The sequence below is a fragment of the Balearica regulorum genome, chromosome 18 (assembly GCF_011004875.1).
Source record: "Balearica regulorum gibbericeps isolate bBalReg1 chromosome 18, bBalReg1.pri, whole genome shotgun sequence".
In the NCBI taxonomy this organism is placed as follows: Eukaryota; Metazoa; Chordata; class Aves; order Gruiformes; family Gruidae; genus Balearica; species Balearica regulorum.
Genome location: NC_046201.1, coordinates 308,367 through 325,378, shown reverse-complemented (window position 1 = coordinate 325,378; position 17,012 = coordinate 308,367). Strand labels below are relative to the sequence as shown.

At 44.7% G+C, this 17,012-nt stretch overlaps 1 protein-coding gene across 1 annotated transcript in view; it reads left to right on the top strand.

The window, feature by feature from the left end:
• Nucleotides 1–6,048: 6,048 nt before the first annotated feature.
• ASPSCR1 (ASPSCR1 tether for SLC2A4, UBX domain containing) overlaps nt 6,049–17,012 on the top strand; it is a 48,935-nt gene continuing 37,971 nt past the window's right edge. The window contains exons 1-4 of the mRNA XM_075770734.1: nt 6,049–6,196; nt 6,276–6,331; nt 7,389–7,500; nt 12,315–12,415. Of these exons, the coding sequence (XP_075626849.1) occupies nt 6,095–6,196; nt 6,276–6,331; nt 7,389–7,500; nt 12,315–12,415 (371 nt within the window). The 5' untranslated portion in view covers nt 6,049–6,094. The remainder of the gene's footprint in view (nt 6,197–6,275; nt 6,332–7,388; nt 7,501–12,314; nt 12,416–17,012) is intronic.

Sequence of the window (17,012 nt, the reverse complement as noted above, 5' to 3'; positions counted from 1 at the left end):
GTCATGAAGTTTACTCCAGCAGCTCTCCCTGGGGCTGGGACGTTTCCAGTGATTGCAAAAAGAATCCTGGAAAAAGCCCACATCAAGTCCCAGTTACCACAGTGCCTGTCATCTGCGAGAGCGAGGAACCTTATGGAAATGCTGTCCTTATCGCAGACCTCGGTACTAAAACCCGAGGAAAACCAGAAAATGCTACGCTTCGAGTAACTCCCTCTTCCTATGGATACCAGAACGGACAGCTCACACCCCTCGACAGCCCTCCAAGAGAGGAGTGGGAAAACAGTCTGTCTTTACTGGGAAACGTGATCTATCTGGGATCAGAAAAGGTGAAAATAGTATGATCTTAAAATAGCGAGTGGAGTGTTTTTTGTAGAGCAAGAGCTAAGGCTGTCCAGCTGCCGCAACTACATTTTGTACCTTAGCGTGTTTGGACTTTCCACGTGTATCCTCAACTCTGAATCTCCTACGTACGTAGCACGTGGTTTTACAATTTGCTTGCCATGTTGGGTGGTTTGGTTTTTTTTAAATCTTTCAGTCACTCTTACATAGTTTTGGTCTTAGTTCTGTCCTCAGATTTTTAGTTCCAAATGTTTTCTTTCATTTAAGTGCTGATAACACCAACGGTATCTTTAAGCCAGGAAAAGCCACTAAATTGAACATACCCCTCCACACGTGCACTACATTCACCCCCGATATATTTTTGGTCCCAGCACAATTCTGCATCATCATATCTTTTTTCTACGCTGGCCTTAACATCCCTTCCTCGCTGGCCATGCCAGGTACGAGCAATTGATCACTGGGACCAGTTACAGCAAGTTAGAGAGCCTGTCCAGCTGCCTGAGCAGAGGTGCAGCTGGAAACTGGTTAGTTTGCGCAAAGTCTGAACAGATGAATCAGTAAGTCCTCACGAGTGCTTCAGGACCACTGGAACAGTCAGCATAAACAACTCCAGGACCTCATATTCCGCTTGCTACAGCAAGAAAACAGGACGGATAAGATTGCTAAACTGCATCCTACTTCTTTAGAAAAAAGGCTGCCGTTCATCTCGCTGATAGGCTTGCTTTCGTGCTGGTTTCCATGCTCCTTCTCTTTGGGGAGTTCTGCAGGTCCTGGGCTCTGTAACATGCTGTACCCGCTGGTGCATTAAGGGGTGTCTGAATGCGATACACCAATGAAGAACCTTAGCGCAAAGAGGAACGCATGTTAAAGTTGCAGATCTTTGGGCCTTTATCCAAAGAGGAGAAGCAAAGACGTTTAAATTTTGCCTGTCTTGGCTTCGCTGAGCCCCCTTCAGCTTTCTCAGTTCTCCTGGTTCAGGTAGCTCAGGAGCATTCTCTTACTTGTCATCCTTCCAAAGCCCAGTAAAGTGTTCGTATTACCTCTGTCATGAAGGAGCAAGGGGACTCTAAAGAAGAGTGTAAGGCTGTATGAGATTATGGCATGGCAGATTTTAGAGAATTTTGTAATAATGTCCTTCAGCAGGAGAGGTTCACTAAGTTTTAGTCTTTTGATAAGACCCACCCTACATTGAATAGGTGGGGCTCAGTATGGAAGGAAGCTCAGAGGAAGCTGTGAAAGAGTTGGACTCCTGCTCCAGGCACTGAAGTTTGGACATTTTTATTGGCGGGACTAAGGCACGTAGGAGGCCAGCAAGGGATTTTTAATGGTAATGGGACTAATGGTAAGGGAGATGCTGTTTTCATTTAATCCCTTTCAAAACGAAATATCCTGCATAATATGTCCTAATGCAGTTCTGTATGTTGAAGTATGTTGGACTACGGTATACTATGGCAAATGAGACAGTTCTGAAGTTCCCTAGTACTCTGCCAGGACCAAGGCAGCTCCAGGACTTGCCCTTTTGATGTTTCCCTATCAGAAACCGCCAAGGTTACACCTGGAGTCCCATGCAAGGACTTGTGCCACCGGTATGTTTCCCCTTTGTAGCCAGCTCTCTCCCCGACTGAAGCAGCTCTGCAGCCCTGGCTCACTTGAAGTTCCCTGGCTTGTTTCTTGGGTCTTGCGTTGATCCAACGTGTGTGTGTGTGGTGCACTCTACCCCACAGAAGACCACTCGCCAACAGATGAAATCCTGCTTTTGCATAGTCACGCTAGCGCCGTCTCTTCTAACAGCAGTGGTGAGTGGGGGTAAAGGAACTCTGTTAGGGCAACACAGCTAGTTTATACCCTCTGTGCAAGCGTAACATGCTGTGTGAAGCTCTGGTAGGAACCATGCTCTCGAGCGTGCCCAGGACTCGGCATGATCAGTAGCGTGTACTGCTGGTACAGGCAGGAGGAAATACTTTTCAGAAATCATCGTTACTGTGATAAGTAGCTACTGTTCTGTATCATATTTTGCAACTGGTTACAACACATTTCTAGATGTTCACAGTTAATTTCCTATCCATTTGAAAGAAAAAAAAAAAAAGGAGCGTGTGTTCCCATGCTTTATCAGGAAGCAAATTTATGCATTACTCCCTGGGCGGGTGCGTGACAGAATGCAAACGTGCATAATGCCGGGGATATGTAGCTAATGCAAAGCACTAGCTGCCTAAAAGGTGATTTTAGGGAACGGTCATTCTACAGTTTGTTCACTGTAATCACTAATGAAATGCCATTTCTGAAAAGTTTTTAGCGTGGTGGACGTTGTTTTGCTGAGGCTCACCTGGTATGTTTGCAGGCATCCTCTTGATCCTGAGAGTGGCAGAAATCTGAATTGTTAAGGGTATTTTCAGCTGTTCCCTAATGAGTTCCTCTTTCTTTGTAGCACTTTAATGAACTCCAGGTTGTAGTTAGCTCCCCCTTTTCTCTCCTGATGCTTCTAATTTCAGATAAATATTCGGGATTAGAAGTGGCTCTGGGTATGAAACGTGACCCTTAACCTCCATGCAACTTTCTGATTATGACATGCCATTAAAAACTAGATTCATCTCTCTAATCCCGCAACTTGGAAATGTTCAGCTCAAATTACATCAGTGTCTTTTTAACAGGAGCAACATTTCTTTAAGGGATGTGTCACTTTCAAATGCAAAATAGGAAACAGCTGCCTGCTTCAGACATCAAATAGGAGGTACCCCCCCATCCAGAAACAAGGCCAATTTTTTGGGCTCCATGAAACCCAAAATGTATCTTTTAAAATTGAATGGCTGCTCCACCTCAGAAGCTGAATAATCACTGGTGTTAACATAGCCATTTTAACTGTTTCTTCTTCTCCGTACCTTCTGTGAAGGTACTAATCAGTGGAAGGACAGGATATCTTCATTCCGTGTTAGATACTTGCAGAGCTTTGGATCTCTACCCTAAAGACTAAGAAGAACTTGCACACCACAGATAGTTGTTGCACCCTTTGCAGGCAAAAAGGGTGAAAACTTTCAGAACAATCTTGCCCTTAAGTCCTCATGCCTCTTCACATATTTTACAGCAAAAGGCAATTAAAAAGATAGGGAATTAAAAGAAATATGTCTCTAGACTTCTGAACGCTACAGGGGTGGTAGCAGAGAATGATTAGTGGTTGTTTCTTAACGAGAGCTGGGAAACACCAAGGAAGAAGTTCTAAACCAAAATGAAGTACTTCTGTCATACAATAGAATTTGACTGTGGCACCCATTGCCCCATGATCCTGTGGATGCCAAAACCTCAGATGGGCTCAAAACACGGCTGGGCACGTTCATGTAACAAAAACCCATCAGATAACGATTAGATGTAAAGACACAACCTCTGCCTTGTGAAGTCTAGAAGATGCAGATTGCTGAAAACTGGAAGTTGATACGGGGGGAAAATATAATCGCATGTTCTCCCACTCTGCTGCCATTCCCAGCTGCCCTCAGAGGTAGTGTTCCGATTACCTTGCTGTGAGCCAGGGCAGCCATTCATATTAAGAAGCTCTTCTAAGATGTGGGTCTCCCCTCTAGAAAGGAGCATCCTTGAGAGGACAGTAGTTCATAACCTCCTTATGCAACGCTGAATTTCAGAGTATGAACAAAGTTCTTTGCTACAGAAGCTGAGAACTGGTAAGTAACAGGAGGATGGTGGTAATACCTCCATATATAGCTATCAATCACGATTGTATTCAGAAAGCTCCATAGCTGCTTAGCGAAAATAATAATTAAAAAAAAAGCGCACACAGACAACTGACAGAGTATTGGGATCTGGTTGAAAGTCCTTCAGCTGATGTGGACTGACAAGTTACTAATCAGCTGTTCTGTGGTAACTGGCCATATATATATATACACACCCCTTGTCGATCCCTGCTCTGAAAGTAAAATACATCAACTTAAACCGTTTTAATGTGTTTCAGAATTACAGGCATGGACTGGGATGCCAGCATCCTGAACACTGTAGCTTTATAAGTAGCTGTGTAAGTGATATGACAATGATACTTCCCAATGGGATGGAAAGAACAAATGTAAAGACATTTTTAAGCATTATTTTCAAACAAAGCATTATACACCAGGACATCCTTTATTACTATTACATCTTATTGGGCAGTTATGGTGTTGGGTGGACTTAGCAATCCAGACGCATAAGCAAGGGGATGTCCCTCCATCATTAAAATTCCCATCCTCTCTTTTCCTCCCTTCTCTCACACTGCTGATATGGTAAAAACGAGCAAGTGTTATCTTTTACAAAAGTGTCTTTCCTTAAAAGGATCTTTTTCCTTTATAAGCCAAGCAAAGCAGACATTTTTGTGGGCGCTGGGGGTGGCGGTGGGGACTTAAGCTTAAAATATATGATAAATATAGAAGTAGTAGAGAAAATATTTGGCATGCGGTAACAACTTAGGCTAAATAAATTCCGGTGGTTACCCAAACTAAAAGTGTTTTTTATGATAGCAAACAAAACAGGCTGTAGTTCAATCTCTGAGAATGCCTTCGATGCTGAAAAGGCAGTGCTGAGAGTGAAGGGGAAATCTCATAAATGAAAGTCTCTGAGAAATTTTGTGCCATAAAATGTAAGATACTCTTGGTTCCCTAGCTGCAGTCATTTCATCTGAATGGCTGAGTTTGCAACACTAATCATGAGAAGCTTGGTCAACATTTTTCTTTTTTTTGGGGGGGGGGGGGGGGCAGAAGAAATGGCTGTTGAAGGCAGCGGGATGCCAATTTGCCACCAGTGTCCTGATTGTGACACTGTCTAGACACTCCTGACAATGGGAACGTAGTACGATGCTCCCTTCTTCTGAAACGTGGTTGTTGCAGTAGCTCTTGTATGTTGCCAAGGAGTACCTTTCCTGTACACGTAGGTATCTTTGGAGTTACTAGTCACTGCCATCAGTGCTTGGTAAAGAGGCAAGAGCTTAAATCTGCAGAAAAGATTTCTTGCTATAAATTTAGCATGTGAGTGCCCAGCCCCCCAAACCGATCCTTCTGACGGATGCGTACGCAGTCTGCTGCGTACGAGGGCCTGCAGGACCGGCGTACTCAGATTTGGGGGATTACTACGTGCGTTGCCAGACAAGGTCCAAGCGCAACAAAGAAATCTCCTTTATTTCCTCTGAGGTTAGGCGATCGATCATAACACTGGAAACCCAACGGAAACTACAACGTGCTGCCGATAGCCGCTGGAAACGTCGGCCGTCCTGCTCTCCAGCGCACCGCACGGCTGCGGGACGGCGGCGGCCCCGGCCCCGGCCCCGGCCCCGGTCCCAGCTCCCCGCGCAGGCCCTGGCGCCGCCGCCTCTCCCCGGGACTGCGCGGGCAAGGGCCGGGCATCTCCCCCGCCCTCCCTCGGCCAAGGAAACAACTTGTGCCCCGAAGGCGCACCCGCTGCACACTCCTTGGTCTGCCCGGCATCCTCCACCGGACTTCCCTGCCCTCGCTCCAACCGCCGGTGTTGCTGCAAGCCCCGTTCGCACCCGGGGAAACACAAATGACGGGCTGCTGCGGACAACCGGCCCCCACAGCCGCCTGCCCGTCCCGCCTCGGGTCGGATCCACCAGGCCGGGGCCCGCCCGCGCCGACCGGCCTCAGCAGCGCAGCCCGCGGCCGCCCGCCCGGTCCCGTCTGAGGCGGGGCGGGGCGCGGCCTGCAGGCAGGGGCGGCCCAGGGCCCAGCTCCGCCCCAGCCGCGCGGAGGCCGGCGCCGCGGCGGGCGGGAAGATGGCGGCGGCGGCAGGCGGGGGGGGTGCCGTGGTGTCGGTGCTGGCCCCCAGCGGGCGGCGGGTCACGGTGCGGGTGGGGCCCGGCACGGTGCTGCTCCAGGTGGGTTCGGGGCGGGGGCGGTCGGCGGCGCGGCGGCAGGCCCGTGGGCCGGTCCGTAACGCCTCTGTTCTCTCCGCAGATCCTCGAGGAGGTCTGCAGGAAGCAGGGCGGCAGCCCCGGCGAGTACGGCCTGAAGTGAGTCTCACCGCGGGGCCACCTCCGCCCCGCTGGGCCGGCGGGCGGCCCGGGCCCGTCTGCGGGCCCGGCTGAAGGCCGCGTCGCCGGTGGGAGAGGCCCCGTCCGGCCCGCCCGCGGCTTCTTGTCCCGGGCCGGGCGGGGCCCAGCGCTGCCGAGCCGCCCGCCGCGTCGTCGGCGAGGCGCACGCCCGGTGCCCGCGGCCTGCCCGCTGCGAGCGGCGCCGGCGGCCTGAGGGGCCTCCCCGAGGTGCCGGCCGCGGCCGGAGCCCCTGCGCTGTCTGCCTGTCCGCAGCGAGCCTGGCCGGGCCTCGGCAGGATGCGCGGGTGGATGTCTGGAGGGGATCCGGGGTCCTTGAGCTGTTCGCCGAGGTCAGTCTTCGTGCAGTCCTTGCCGCAGCTGCGTGGGTCTGGCGTGATAATGCACGAGGAACTTACAGTCATCCCTGGGGAGAGGGATCCATGGGCTGCGGTTCAGATCATTCTCCAACAAAGTTATTTTGTTCAAATTCATCTCTCCTGATTTCCCTGTGCCAAGTTCCCTTTGTGTTTGGGATCGATACTGAGATCCCGTGTAACTTCCACGATGTCCCTCCCCACACACGCACTTCTGCTAGCTCACAGGCTGGTAGGACTCCTCTTCTCTTACCTAGGGGTCTGACTGTATACTTTTACGGTATCATAATTGAGACTTTATTTGTCTGACTGGCAGTAAAAAAAAGCGTTGGGTTTTTTTTTTTTTTTTTAACAGTGAACACCAGGCTTGAATATGCATTTGGTTGCTGTTTATCTCTTAAAGCCTGAGGAGGAACACGTATTTGAGTATTTTATCAATGACCTCTACAAACTGCAGCTTTTTTTTGGTATGCAGAATAATTTTTGTTGATGACTGTTTTTTGAACTACCAGTTGTGCATTTTGCGCTCTATGGCTTCTAGTCAGCCCATGGGGAATTCTCTTTCCCAATACCTGGACTTTGCATTGTTGCCAGTTGCTGAAGTGATCTGAAGGTGGCATAGGATGGTTCCTGGTGCCTTCATGGACTCTGTTCTTCTTTAGGTTTCAGAGGAGTGTGTTGGATCTCTCTTTACAGTGGAGATTTGCCAGACTGCCCAACAATGCCAAGCTGGAGATGGTGCCAGTCTCCAAGAGAGTGGGAGTTGGAAACACGGTATGTTCATTTCGCAGTGTGTCCCGATTTGTTCAGTTACCAGTTGTTCTGGGTAAGATCTTGTCAGATCTAATGAGCAAGAGTATGGTTAGGCTTGGCCAATGCTTGAGTTGAAGACCACCCAAAGGCTGGTTGAGGTGTGGTGGAAAATGGTCATTTAGAGCTGGAAGGCTTTGTTTGCAGTCTGTATGATGGTGGAGTTCCAGCTGTGTGCTTGCTGGAGGATGGGGAGATCTTTTGGGGAGCTGAAAAACTGGTAGTTGTGAATGTATAAGTTAAACATCACTGGTGCCTTTGCTCAGCAGTTGAGCTACCAACTCAGTTCCCTTTCCTAATTTTTATTTCAATTGCTGTGGTCTCTCTCTGGATTTTTGACTAAAACCTCAAATTCTTAAAAGGATTCTCTTTTGCTTCTTTCCCAGCATTGCTGTTCACGGTGTGATCACACAACTTTAGAATTTTTTGTGACGTGTGCTGAGTTTAGCAGTTGCCAAATGTCCCTGTTTAGTATAATTTGCAAAGGACTTATGGATGCTGTGTTCCATAGGAATTATTGTCACGTTTAGGAGATTTAAAAATCTTTTATGCATGTCATTATAACAGCTGGAGGCATAATTTTTGAAATGATGCATAGGTGTTAATGAGCACATACATTTTATTGTGGTAAAAATGATGTATGATTTTATTTAAATAGCCTGGGAATGAAAACTTGTCTATCACTAACAGTAATCTCTCTTCTTACTGACTTCCTCATATGGGGTTTCTCAATTTTTGTGAAAGTTTCAGGTCTGTTAGTGCTAATCTCTTCATGTCTGTCTGCCAAATTGTGTTAATGGTATTTTGTTATAGGCAGTTGCTTTAGCTGTCACAAAGATAAACTGATACATGCATTGAAAAGTGAACTTTGTAGTGTGAGGTGGTTTTGGAATCTCTGCTCTGGTTCACTGTGGGTGCACAACGTAGTTTTGGGGGTCACTTAGGTCCATGTTTTCTTCTGTAAAACCTCCATGTGCTTTGTTTTGGCCGACTTTGTGGTAGAAAGAAGTTTGTGCTCCAAATGATGTATTTAGTTAAAATACCACAAGCTGGTAGCATCTGCTTAAAATTGTTGGTTAAAAAAAGTTGTGGATTGCATGGAGTTCGTCTTCCAAAGGGATGTGTTTCTGTTAAAATGGTACAGTGATGACTTTATCTGACATTTCCATCCAGTTTGGGAGGTATTGGACTGAAAGAAACCAGTGATTTTATTATATTTTTTTTCCCAAGAAGATATATGCAGCATATCAGAAAGATTGAGAAGGACTGTGTACCATAGGAGAGGGATTATGACATGGAATCGCTACTTTAGGTCACAAAAGAGAAGAGCTAATGAAAGTTTAAGTTGTTACTGTTTAGTTGTATTTCAACAGAAGAACCTACAGAAGTGAGGCTTCCTGTGGAGTGCCCGTTCCTCTTTTTGGAGTTGAGAAGATATAGCAAAAAAGCTTGTGAAGAGTGCAGTCTAAACGGAATTGCTATCCCATAAACTGAGAGATTTCACTTGGAAGAATTTTACAGCCAGTATAAGAAAATACTTTGTACGTTAGACCAAAAGAATTCTCTGCCACAGGGAACTAGTGTCAAATACTGTAGGAAGTTTAAAACAGCCTGATAACTGTGACTAGAACTGACACTACTATTATGCCCTAATGCAGTGGCAGTTGAGGTGCAGGCTGGCTGCGGTATTGTTGGGATGAATTTGATTTAGTGCCTTTTGTTATTGTCTCCTTTATTGAGATAATGTGCATGGAAGTAGGTGTGCTTTCCTGTGGCGTGTTGACAGCAGTTACCCCTAGAGACAGAATACAGGTTTTGATAAATCACGAGCTTGTTCAGCAAATCTGGTATTTTAAAAATAGAATGGTTTTGGATTTGCCTTCACCTGTAAAAATCATTGATTCCTGTAAGATAGTTCTTTAGAGAAAAATTGAACAAATTCCCCTTGTGATGGCAGGTGAGCTAGGGGTATCATCAGTACAGTTCTAGTGTTAAAGTTGTTAGCCTTTTGTTTATGTTTGTAAACTTAGAAGGTAATTGGCAGGAGTGTCTCTACCATATTATATAGAGCCTGGGAATTTAAATAAGACTTTTCTAATTGACTGAATAGGACTTTCGTGACATGTTTAGCTTTGAACTGTTGCCCAAAAACTGATGCAACTGGTAGTCTGAATTTTTGGGCTGGATTCTTATAGAATGGTGATGTCAGCTGTCATCACTCTGCTGTAGCTGAGGATAATCTAAGGCTTGTCTCCAGCATAGGAGAAACCAGGAGGTTGTGTTAGTGGTGGGATGAAATGACTTAGTTCTGTTGGCTAGTTGTTGAGGATGATGCCACTGTTTCCTTTATGTAGACAAATTTCTGTCTCCAGCAGATCACAATTTGCAGTCCTGCAAGGACTAGTAGGAGCTGAGGCAGATGACAAACATACTCCTCCAAGGAAATCACAGTTGATTCCCAGAGTGCGTGGCGTCTATTTTTTCCCATCTCTCTCTGTCTCTCCCCCTGATGCTCTTACACACATCACGCACACATCGTGCACGCGCTCTCACAGAGAAAGAGGATGCGCTGAGGTTGTTGGTAGGGACGTGTGAAAACACAGAATGAAAGGAAGCTTCTGTTGCTGTCCTAGGTTTATGTCTTTCTCAGACTTTTGAATAAGGCCACTTCTGTGGGCTTCAGAAAACCATAGTTGACTAGAGACACTAGGTAGTATCTAATAGGGATACTTTTTTTTTTTTTTTTTTTACTTAGACAGGTGAGCTAATTGGGAAAACTTAAACATTTTGAACAAGAAGGCTGAATATTCTCTAAAAGGTAAAGATAACTCCTGAAGTCCTCTGCCATTCTCCATCTCTTGGTCATCTGCAAGATTCTTCCCTTGGGACCATCAGGAGTTTGAAGTTTTTCAGAACTGTCCTCAGTGCATTCATTTTAGAAATGCCTTTGAGTTGGGGTTTTTTTTTGGTAGTAATTCTCTGACGAATATGTAGGATCTGCATGAGCACCTGCTAACGAACATGAATGTTCACATTCCAGGTTGGAAGAGGTGTGTTAGAACAGGTGGCTAGCTGTCCTTTGCCTTTTTCTGTAGGTGTTTAAGAACTTGATAACTGAATGTCCAGAATTAATTTTGAGATTTTTGATTAATTCACTCTTAAATCCTATGTCAAAATTTTGTGGTTAGGAAGCATTAGTGAGTTGCAAGTCACACATGTAGTCTTTTTGGACTGATAATAGTTGGTTGGGTCTGCAATAACTCATAGGCTGTATTCGTTGTTTCTCTGTGTGGATGTGCAGGTATACTGTTTGTTCTGCCTCAGGGTGGTAGTTCTGCAAATCAATGCTTAAGTCAACAGACCTCTGGGTTGGTGTTTTAGTTTATGCAGCTGCTTTAATCCTGTCTGGGTTATTGGTATTCATTTGATATAGCTGCGAAGACCCTTGCTGTAAAATTTCAGCTAGTGTAAAACAGAACATCTCAGTTGCTCGTGATGACACATTATTTGGGATGCTTGCATTGGCCTTTGTCTGAATATGTTTCAGTTCAGGATATGGCAGGGAAGAGGGGCCCAAGAAAAGTGGTTAATATTCAAGGATTACCTCTTCCATGCTCAAGAGTGGTCTGTTTCAATGAATAGGAAGTCAGGCAAAAATGCCAGAATGCCTGCATGGATGAACAAGAAGCTCCTGGCCAAACTCAAACACAAAAAGGCAGCATACAAAGAGTGAAAACAAGGATGGGTAACCTGGAAGGAACAGAGCGACCTTGTCCGACACCCAGGGATGAAGTTAGGAAAGCTTAAGCCCAGCTGGAATTGAATCTGGCCAGGGATGTCAAAGACAACAAGAAGGGCTCTTTAAGTACATGGGTGACAAAAGGAAGGCTAGGGAAAACACGGGCCCATTGATCAACAAGGCAAGGGACTTGGTTACATGGGACATGGAAAAGGCTAAATGCCGCCTTTGCCTCAGTCTTTACTGGCAAGACCAGTCTTCAGGAATCTCAAGTCCCAGAGACTGGGGGAAAGGCTGGAGCAAGGAAGACGTACCCTTGGTGGAAGAGGATCAGGTCAGGGAATACTTGAGCAAACTGAAGTTTAAGTCCATGGGCCCCGATGGGATGCACCCATGAGTGATGAGGGAGCTGGCAGATGTCACTGCGAGACCACTTTCAGTAGTCTTTGATCAATCATGGCGATTGGGAGAAGTGTCTGAAGACTGGAGGAAAGCAAATGTCACTCCTGTATTCAAAAAAGGGCAAGGAGGAAGACATGGGGAACTACAGCTAGGTCAGGCTCACCTTGAACCCTGGGAAGGTGACAGTGAAGCTAATCCTGGAGACCATTTCCAGGCACATGAATGACAACAAAATCATCAGGAGTAGCCAGCATGGATTCAACAAGGGGAAGTCAGGCTTGACCAACTTGATAAGCTTCTGTGATAAAATGACTGGCCTAGTAGGTGAGGGGAGAGCAGTGGATATTGTCTACCTGGACTTCAGTGAGACCTTTGACACTGTCTCTTATAAGATCCTCACATATAATACTCATATTCGTAGCAGAATAGAACTATTCTAAATACTAACTTCTAAAATAATACTCCTCTGCATTTTTAACTAACGTAATCCTTTGCAACAAGTGTTTAGAAGGAAGTAATGGGTTTTTTTGGATAGCAGGTTCTAGAGATCGTTGAAATATTGAAAAAAGTAGTTGTAAAGAAAAAAAAAAAAGGTTTTGTTCAATTTTCAGATTAATTCAGTGTATTTTTCCTATAGGTTCGGATCGCATTACAGTTAGATGATGGCTCCCGTTTACAAGACACCTTTCTCTGTCAACAGACTTTGTGGGAACTTCTCAACCATTTTGCAAAGATCAGGTGAGCAATGCAGCAAGAAAATACTTGTTCGGATGGATCTCTGCATACCAGTAGTTAGTTGTTACCATGATCCAGCTAAATCCTGCAGATTTGTAGTATTTGCACTTATTTGACTCTGGTTTTTCCTTTACAGCACGGACGTTTGCCTTTTCCTTGCTCTTTCAGATTTGACATTCCGTAGTTTAATTGTTATTTTTTAATCCTGGAGAAGCACTCCTGGTTCAGGGCATAAACTGGTCACAGACTGCTAAGGCTAGGAAGAAACTATAACTGGATATATTGCTGCACCTGTCTTTTACACAAACTTGTTTGAAGTCAAGTTACTGCCAGAGTTGGGATAGTAGCTTGGATTCTCTTGATCACCAGATTTCTGTGCTGCGGTTCCATGTGGCGTAGAGGATTCTTTCTTAAGCAAGTTGCTACTGCTTTTGAGGCTTGCTGTTGTGCAAGTTCTTCAAGGAGATTGGGAGTGCTCAGCCTGCTGATGTGGAATCTTCAAAAGACTGATTAAATCCTGTTTAAATGGAAGAATTTCTGGTCCTACATTTATTGAATATATACATGGGTTAGAAATCTTATTACAGTCCAGTCTATGTTGAGTGCTTTCTTTCGTCTTTAGTTTTGACTTAAAAATACTGTCTTGTTTTGAATTGTCAAGCTAATAAACTTCTCTCCAAAGACAGTTCTTATATTTTGTTATGGCTTGGAAGATGAAGCCTTGAAGGTGTGACAGCCATTCTATTCTGAACAGAATTTCCAAATTTATTTTATTTTTTTTTCTGTTGTAGTTGGCTTTACCTTTCTCTTGAAAAAAATGCACTTTTTTCTTTCTCTTACATTCCTCACCTTCTGCTAGTTACTCTGTTGCATTTGAATTTCTTGCTCATCTGTACAGATGCTGTTCTATGGTAGTTGAAACTATTTTTGTTAATTTCTCAAACAAATTAAATACTCATCTAAAGAGACAGTAGCTTTCTGTGTCAAAACTTTTGAAGTCTCCAAGGCTGTGGTGCTAGAAAAGTAGTCAGTAGTAAGGGTGATGGTGCAGTAGCATTCGGATAAGCTGAACCTTTTAGGGTACAGTTACAGGATGCAAAATGATGGATTGTCACCTGTTAGCTGAGCCATAGTAATATGGTTACTGGTTACAGGTATGTGTTAGTACTAGACTAACATCTACTAGCATCAATTACTGTAACTGAAGTTTAAAGTTGCTTGTTCTACACTGCAATTGAAATAGCCTAAGGAGCATGGTTCTGGGATTGAATTGGCTGATGTTGTCTCATTAAGTCAGGGTTGCACAGTTGAATTGTGTGACTGGAGTTGCTCCAGAGCTGTTTCCAGGGTGAAGGAACTAATTCTCCCAGCCTCCCAATGATGTGCTGTTAGTTTTCTGCTAGCTTAGCTCCCTGACCGTCCCATAACAAGATCAAAGGAGTGACTAGTGCTGGGCCAGGGAGGGAGCTTGGATTGGGGCATCTTCTGTGCAGCATTAGGGGATTGAACAGGTAGTGCTCACTTCCCGCCCTCCTATCTAACTCCCCTCATACTATTTGTGCAGCTTTGTGTGGAATTGGCTTAAGTAACTGATTCAGATGAAAAATAGTATTTTCCCTATGTTATCTTTCAGGTAGATAAGTTTCCTAACCCAGTTGACAGTTGTTGTTCATAGGCAGTTATGACAACAAGTGTAGCATGTCTGGAAACAAGGATCCAAAAGGAGGAAGCAGCAGATGGGTAGGAATGGCATCTGTCAGTTTTTCTACTCAACATTTTGTATCATCAAACCATCATTTGAAGAAATGCTTGAGGTAGTATAGTGACTCTAAAGTGATATAAATGAGTCTTACTTATCATTCTCTTTTTGTCTTTAATGGTCAAGGACCAGGTCTACACTGTGATGTTTATTCTGAAGTCAAAAGGAGCAGTCTTTGTGCAAATGTTAGAGAGAAAATAATTCTTTTTCTTTTGATTGAGGAAAGAGATAGGCAAGAAAAGCCAGGTATAGTTTCCCTGGGTGTTTTAAGGCCCCTCTTGTACCTTACTACATACTTTGTGCCCTCTGGGAGGAGAAGAGTGCCTGTTGGAGTTTGGGAACCGGTGCGGGTGGTAATTATGGACAGTGACAAATAGCCTTTGTGTGGCTTTCTCACACATTAGTTGGTTATTTCTTTGGCTTAAATTTTGAGCTTTTTACATAATTTTGCTCCTTTGGAGTGGTTTTATTTGTTACAGTTTATTGTAATACTAATAGTTAATTTACATGCTGCTCTTCTTAAGATTCTAACTGCTACAGTGTGCTAAGCATTATTAACTTAATTTCTTTTCTTAACAGCTGTTCTTTTCTGCTCTCTGGAGGCTGAACTCAGATGTTTGGATGGACTTTGCAAACTTTTGATTAAGTTCAACAAGCAGCAAAGATGCTGTGTGTGACTTAATCACAAAACAAGCTGGATCTATAGCCATCCATATAGATTTCATGGGCTGTGCTTCTTTTCAGTGTGTATTGACTCAGTTGACTAACTAGTCAGCTAGTTGTTGATTTTTGCTGAATCCTTCCTTTGACTTTCCAACTGGAGATGTTTTCCTGGAATGCTCAGCTGCTCTAAGTGCGTGAGGGGAAGTATTCTAAATCCACTGGAATTTCCCCCAGGTTTCCAGCGTCCATCTTGGCTAATTGGGTCTGAAGAAGGTCTGGAAGCTATTGTAAGGCTGCTCCTCCTCTCAGCATGCGGCAGTGCTTGCACAAGATGTTTACAGGCCCTGTCAGATCACTACATGAAGGAATCTAATCTGCTTGCCGTTCCCCTTCTGAAGAACAGCACATCAAAGAAATGACAATGTGTTTGATGTGTGTGCTTGCCTCAGTGAATGCATGTAATGGATTAACAGCAGCTGGAGGAGGAGCCTGCTGGCTTCCAAGAGTTATACAAAAATAAGTCTCTGGGGGATCTTTGCTTGGAGTCTGTTCTGCAGAGATTGGTTGAGGGCTCAAGCATTGTATACTCTTTTAGCATTAGGCTTGGGAGAACTGTTGTTTTTCTGTCTCCTACTCTTGCCTGTCTGGCAGCTTCAGCAGCTTTGTAGACTGTTATACATAGAAGTGATTGCAGTCTGGACACTTGAAGACAGTTTTGACAATGACTATGACTCTGCTACTTTTGTGGTACCATTCATTAAGTTCAGGTATTTTCCATACATTTTTAGAAGGCTCTTCAATGCAAAGAGCTGCTTGACTTGAGAAAGCAGATTTGGAAATATGAATGAAACTAGGTTGTGTAAGTCAAATTGGTTTCCTCTCTCATGGGTCTGTGTGGTGAGGACGTGTGTTCCATTGTGCCTCGGCTTCTCTCCTAAATGGCGATCATCCACCTTTCCTAATAGACAGGCAACTTGAGGTTCAAGCTTTTATTCCTCTGGGCTGTTTTATCTGCACAATTCTGTGATTCTGTACCATTTCCTTCATGTCTCAGCAGTCCTTTTTCTTTTGTGCACTTTTATCGAGGATTACTGTAGGGATACAGCTGATCCTGTTTGGAAGCAAAAACCATTGAAAATAAGGTAGGGACGACTAGCTCTCTTGGATTGTCTGGAAAAATCTGGGTGCACATGGTCTGCTATGGCGTGCTAAAATTGTTCCAATCTTCCATTGAAGAGACAAGATTTTTTTTCTGCCTTTCCTCATCAAGCGTTTGAAATTTACTCGGTTACTGCTGCGAAGGGAGTGAGGGAGGTTGGAGCCTGGGTCTTGGTTCACAAGATGCTGCTCGTTCTATATTAGGAACTTAATCTCTTGATTCCTGCAGAGCATTGTATACAGCTTTCTGTCCTTGACACAGAATAACTAATTGCAGAACCGCAAATGGTGGCAGATCTATTCTAGTGTTGCTTTGGTGGTTCATCTTGAGTTAGAAAGTTAACTGTGTTTCATAATCTGAAGCTTGACTGTAATAGTTTGGGTGCTCTGGGTGTATCCGTCGCTTTCCGCGCAGTGGGATTTGATGCAGTGACTGGGAGAAGCGTTCTGAAGGAATGGTACCTCAGGACTGTAAATCCCATAATCTGCTGCAGCTGGTCTGGAGGTAGTTGTCAGCCCTTGACTTCCCTAAACCAGACCCAACCCTCAGGACTGGATTTACAGGTTACTGTGTTTGGATTTGCTACCTCTAGTGAGTGGAGCTTCTCAGTTTCATTGGATCACCTTGTCCCATATCACTGTGCTGTTGAATGTTTTTAGAAAGGCCTAAGTTTTAACCTTTAGATCAAGATGGGACATAGACTGCCACAATTAAACCAAACAGAAGTCTCAATTCTGGTCTGTGCTTAACAGGTTTGCTCCCTCACATCCTCCAGCTGGAACTCTTTGATGGGCTCTTGCGGATTACTCAAGGATTTTCATAATTTTCCAGGTGGCTCTCTCAATCCTGACTTCTTGTTCCAGTTATTTCACTTACATTTCATTGAAGCTGAGTTTTGAATCTAAATGTAAATGTCCTTGACGAATTTTCCCAGAGCTTAATAGCTATTTCCCTTTATTTTCTACTCTGTAGGCTGGCTGACTCCTTCCCCATTCAGTTTGTTATGTCACTTTGTGCCG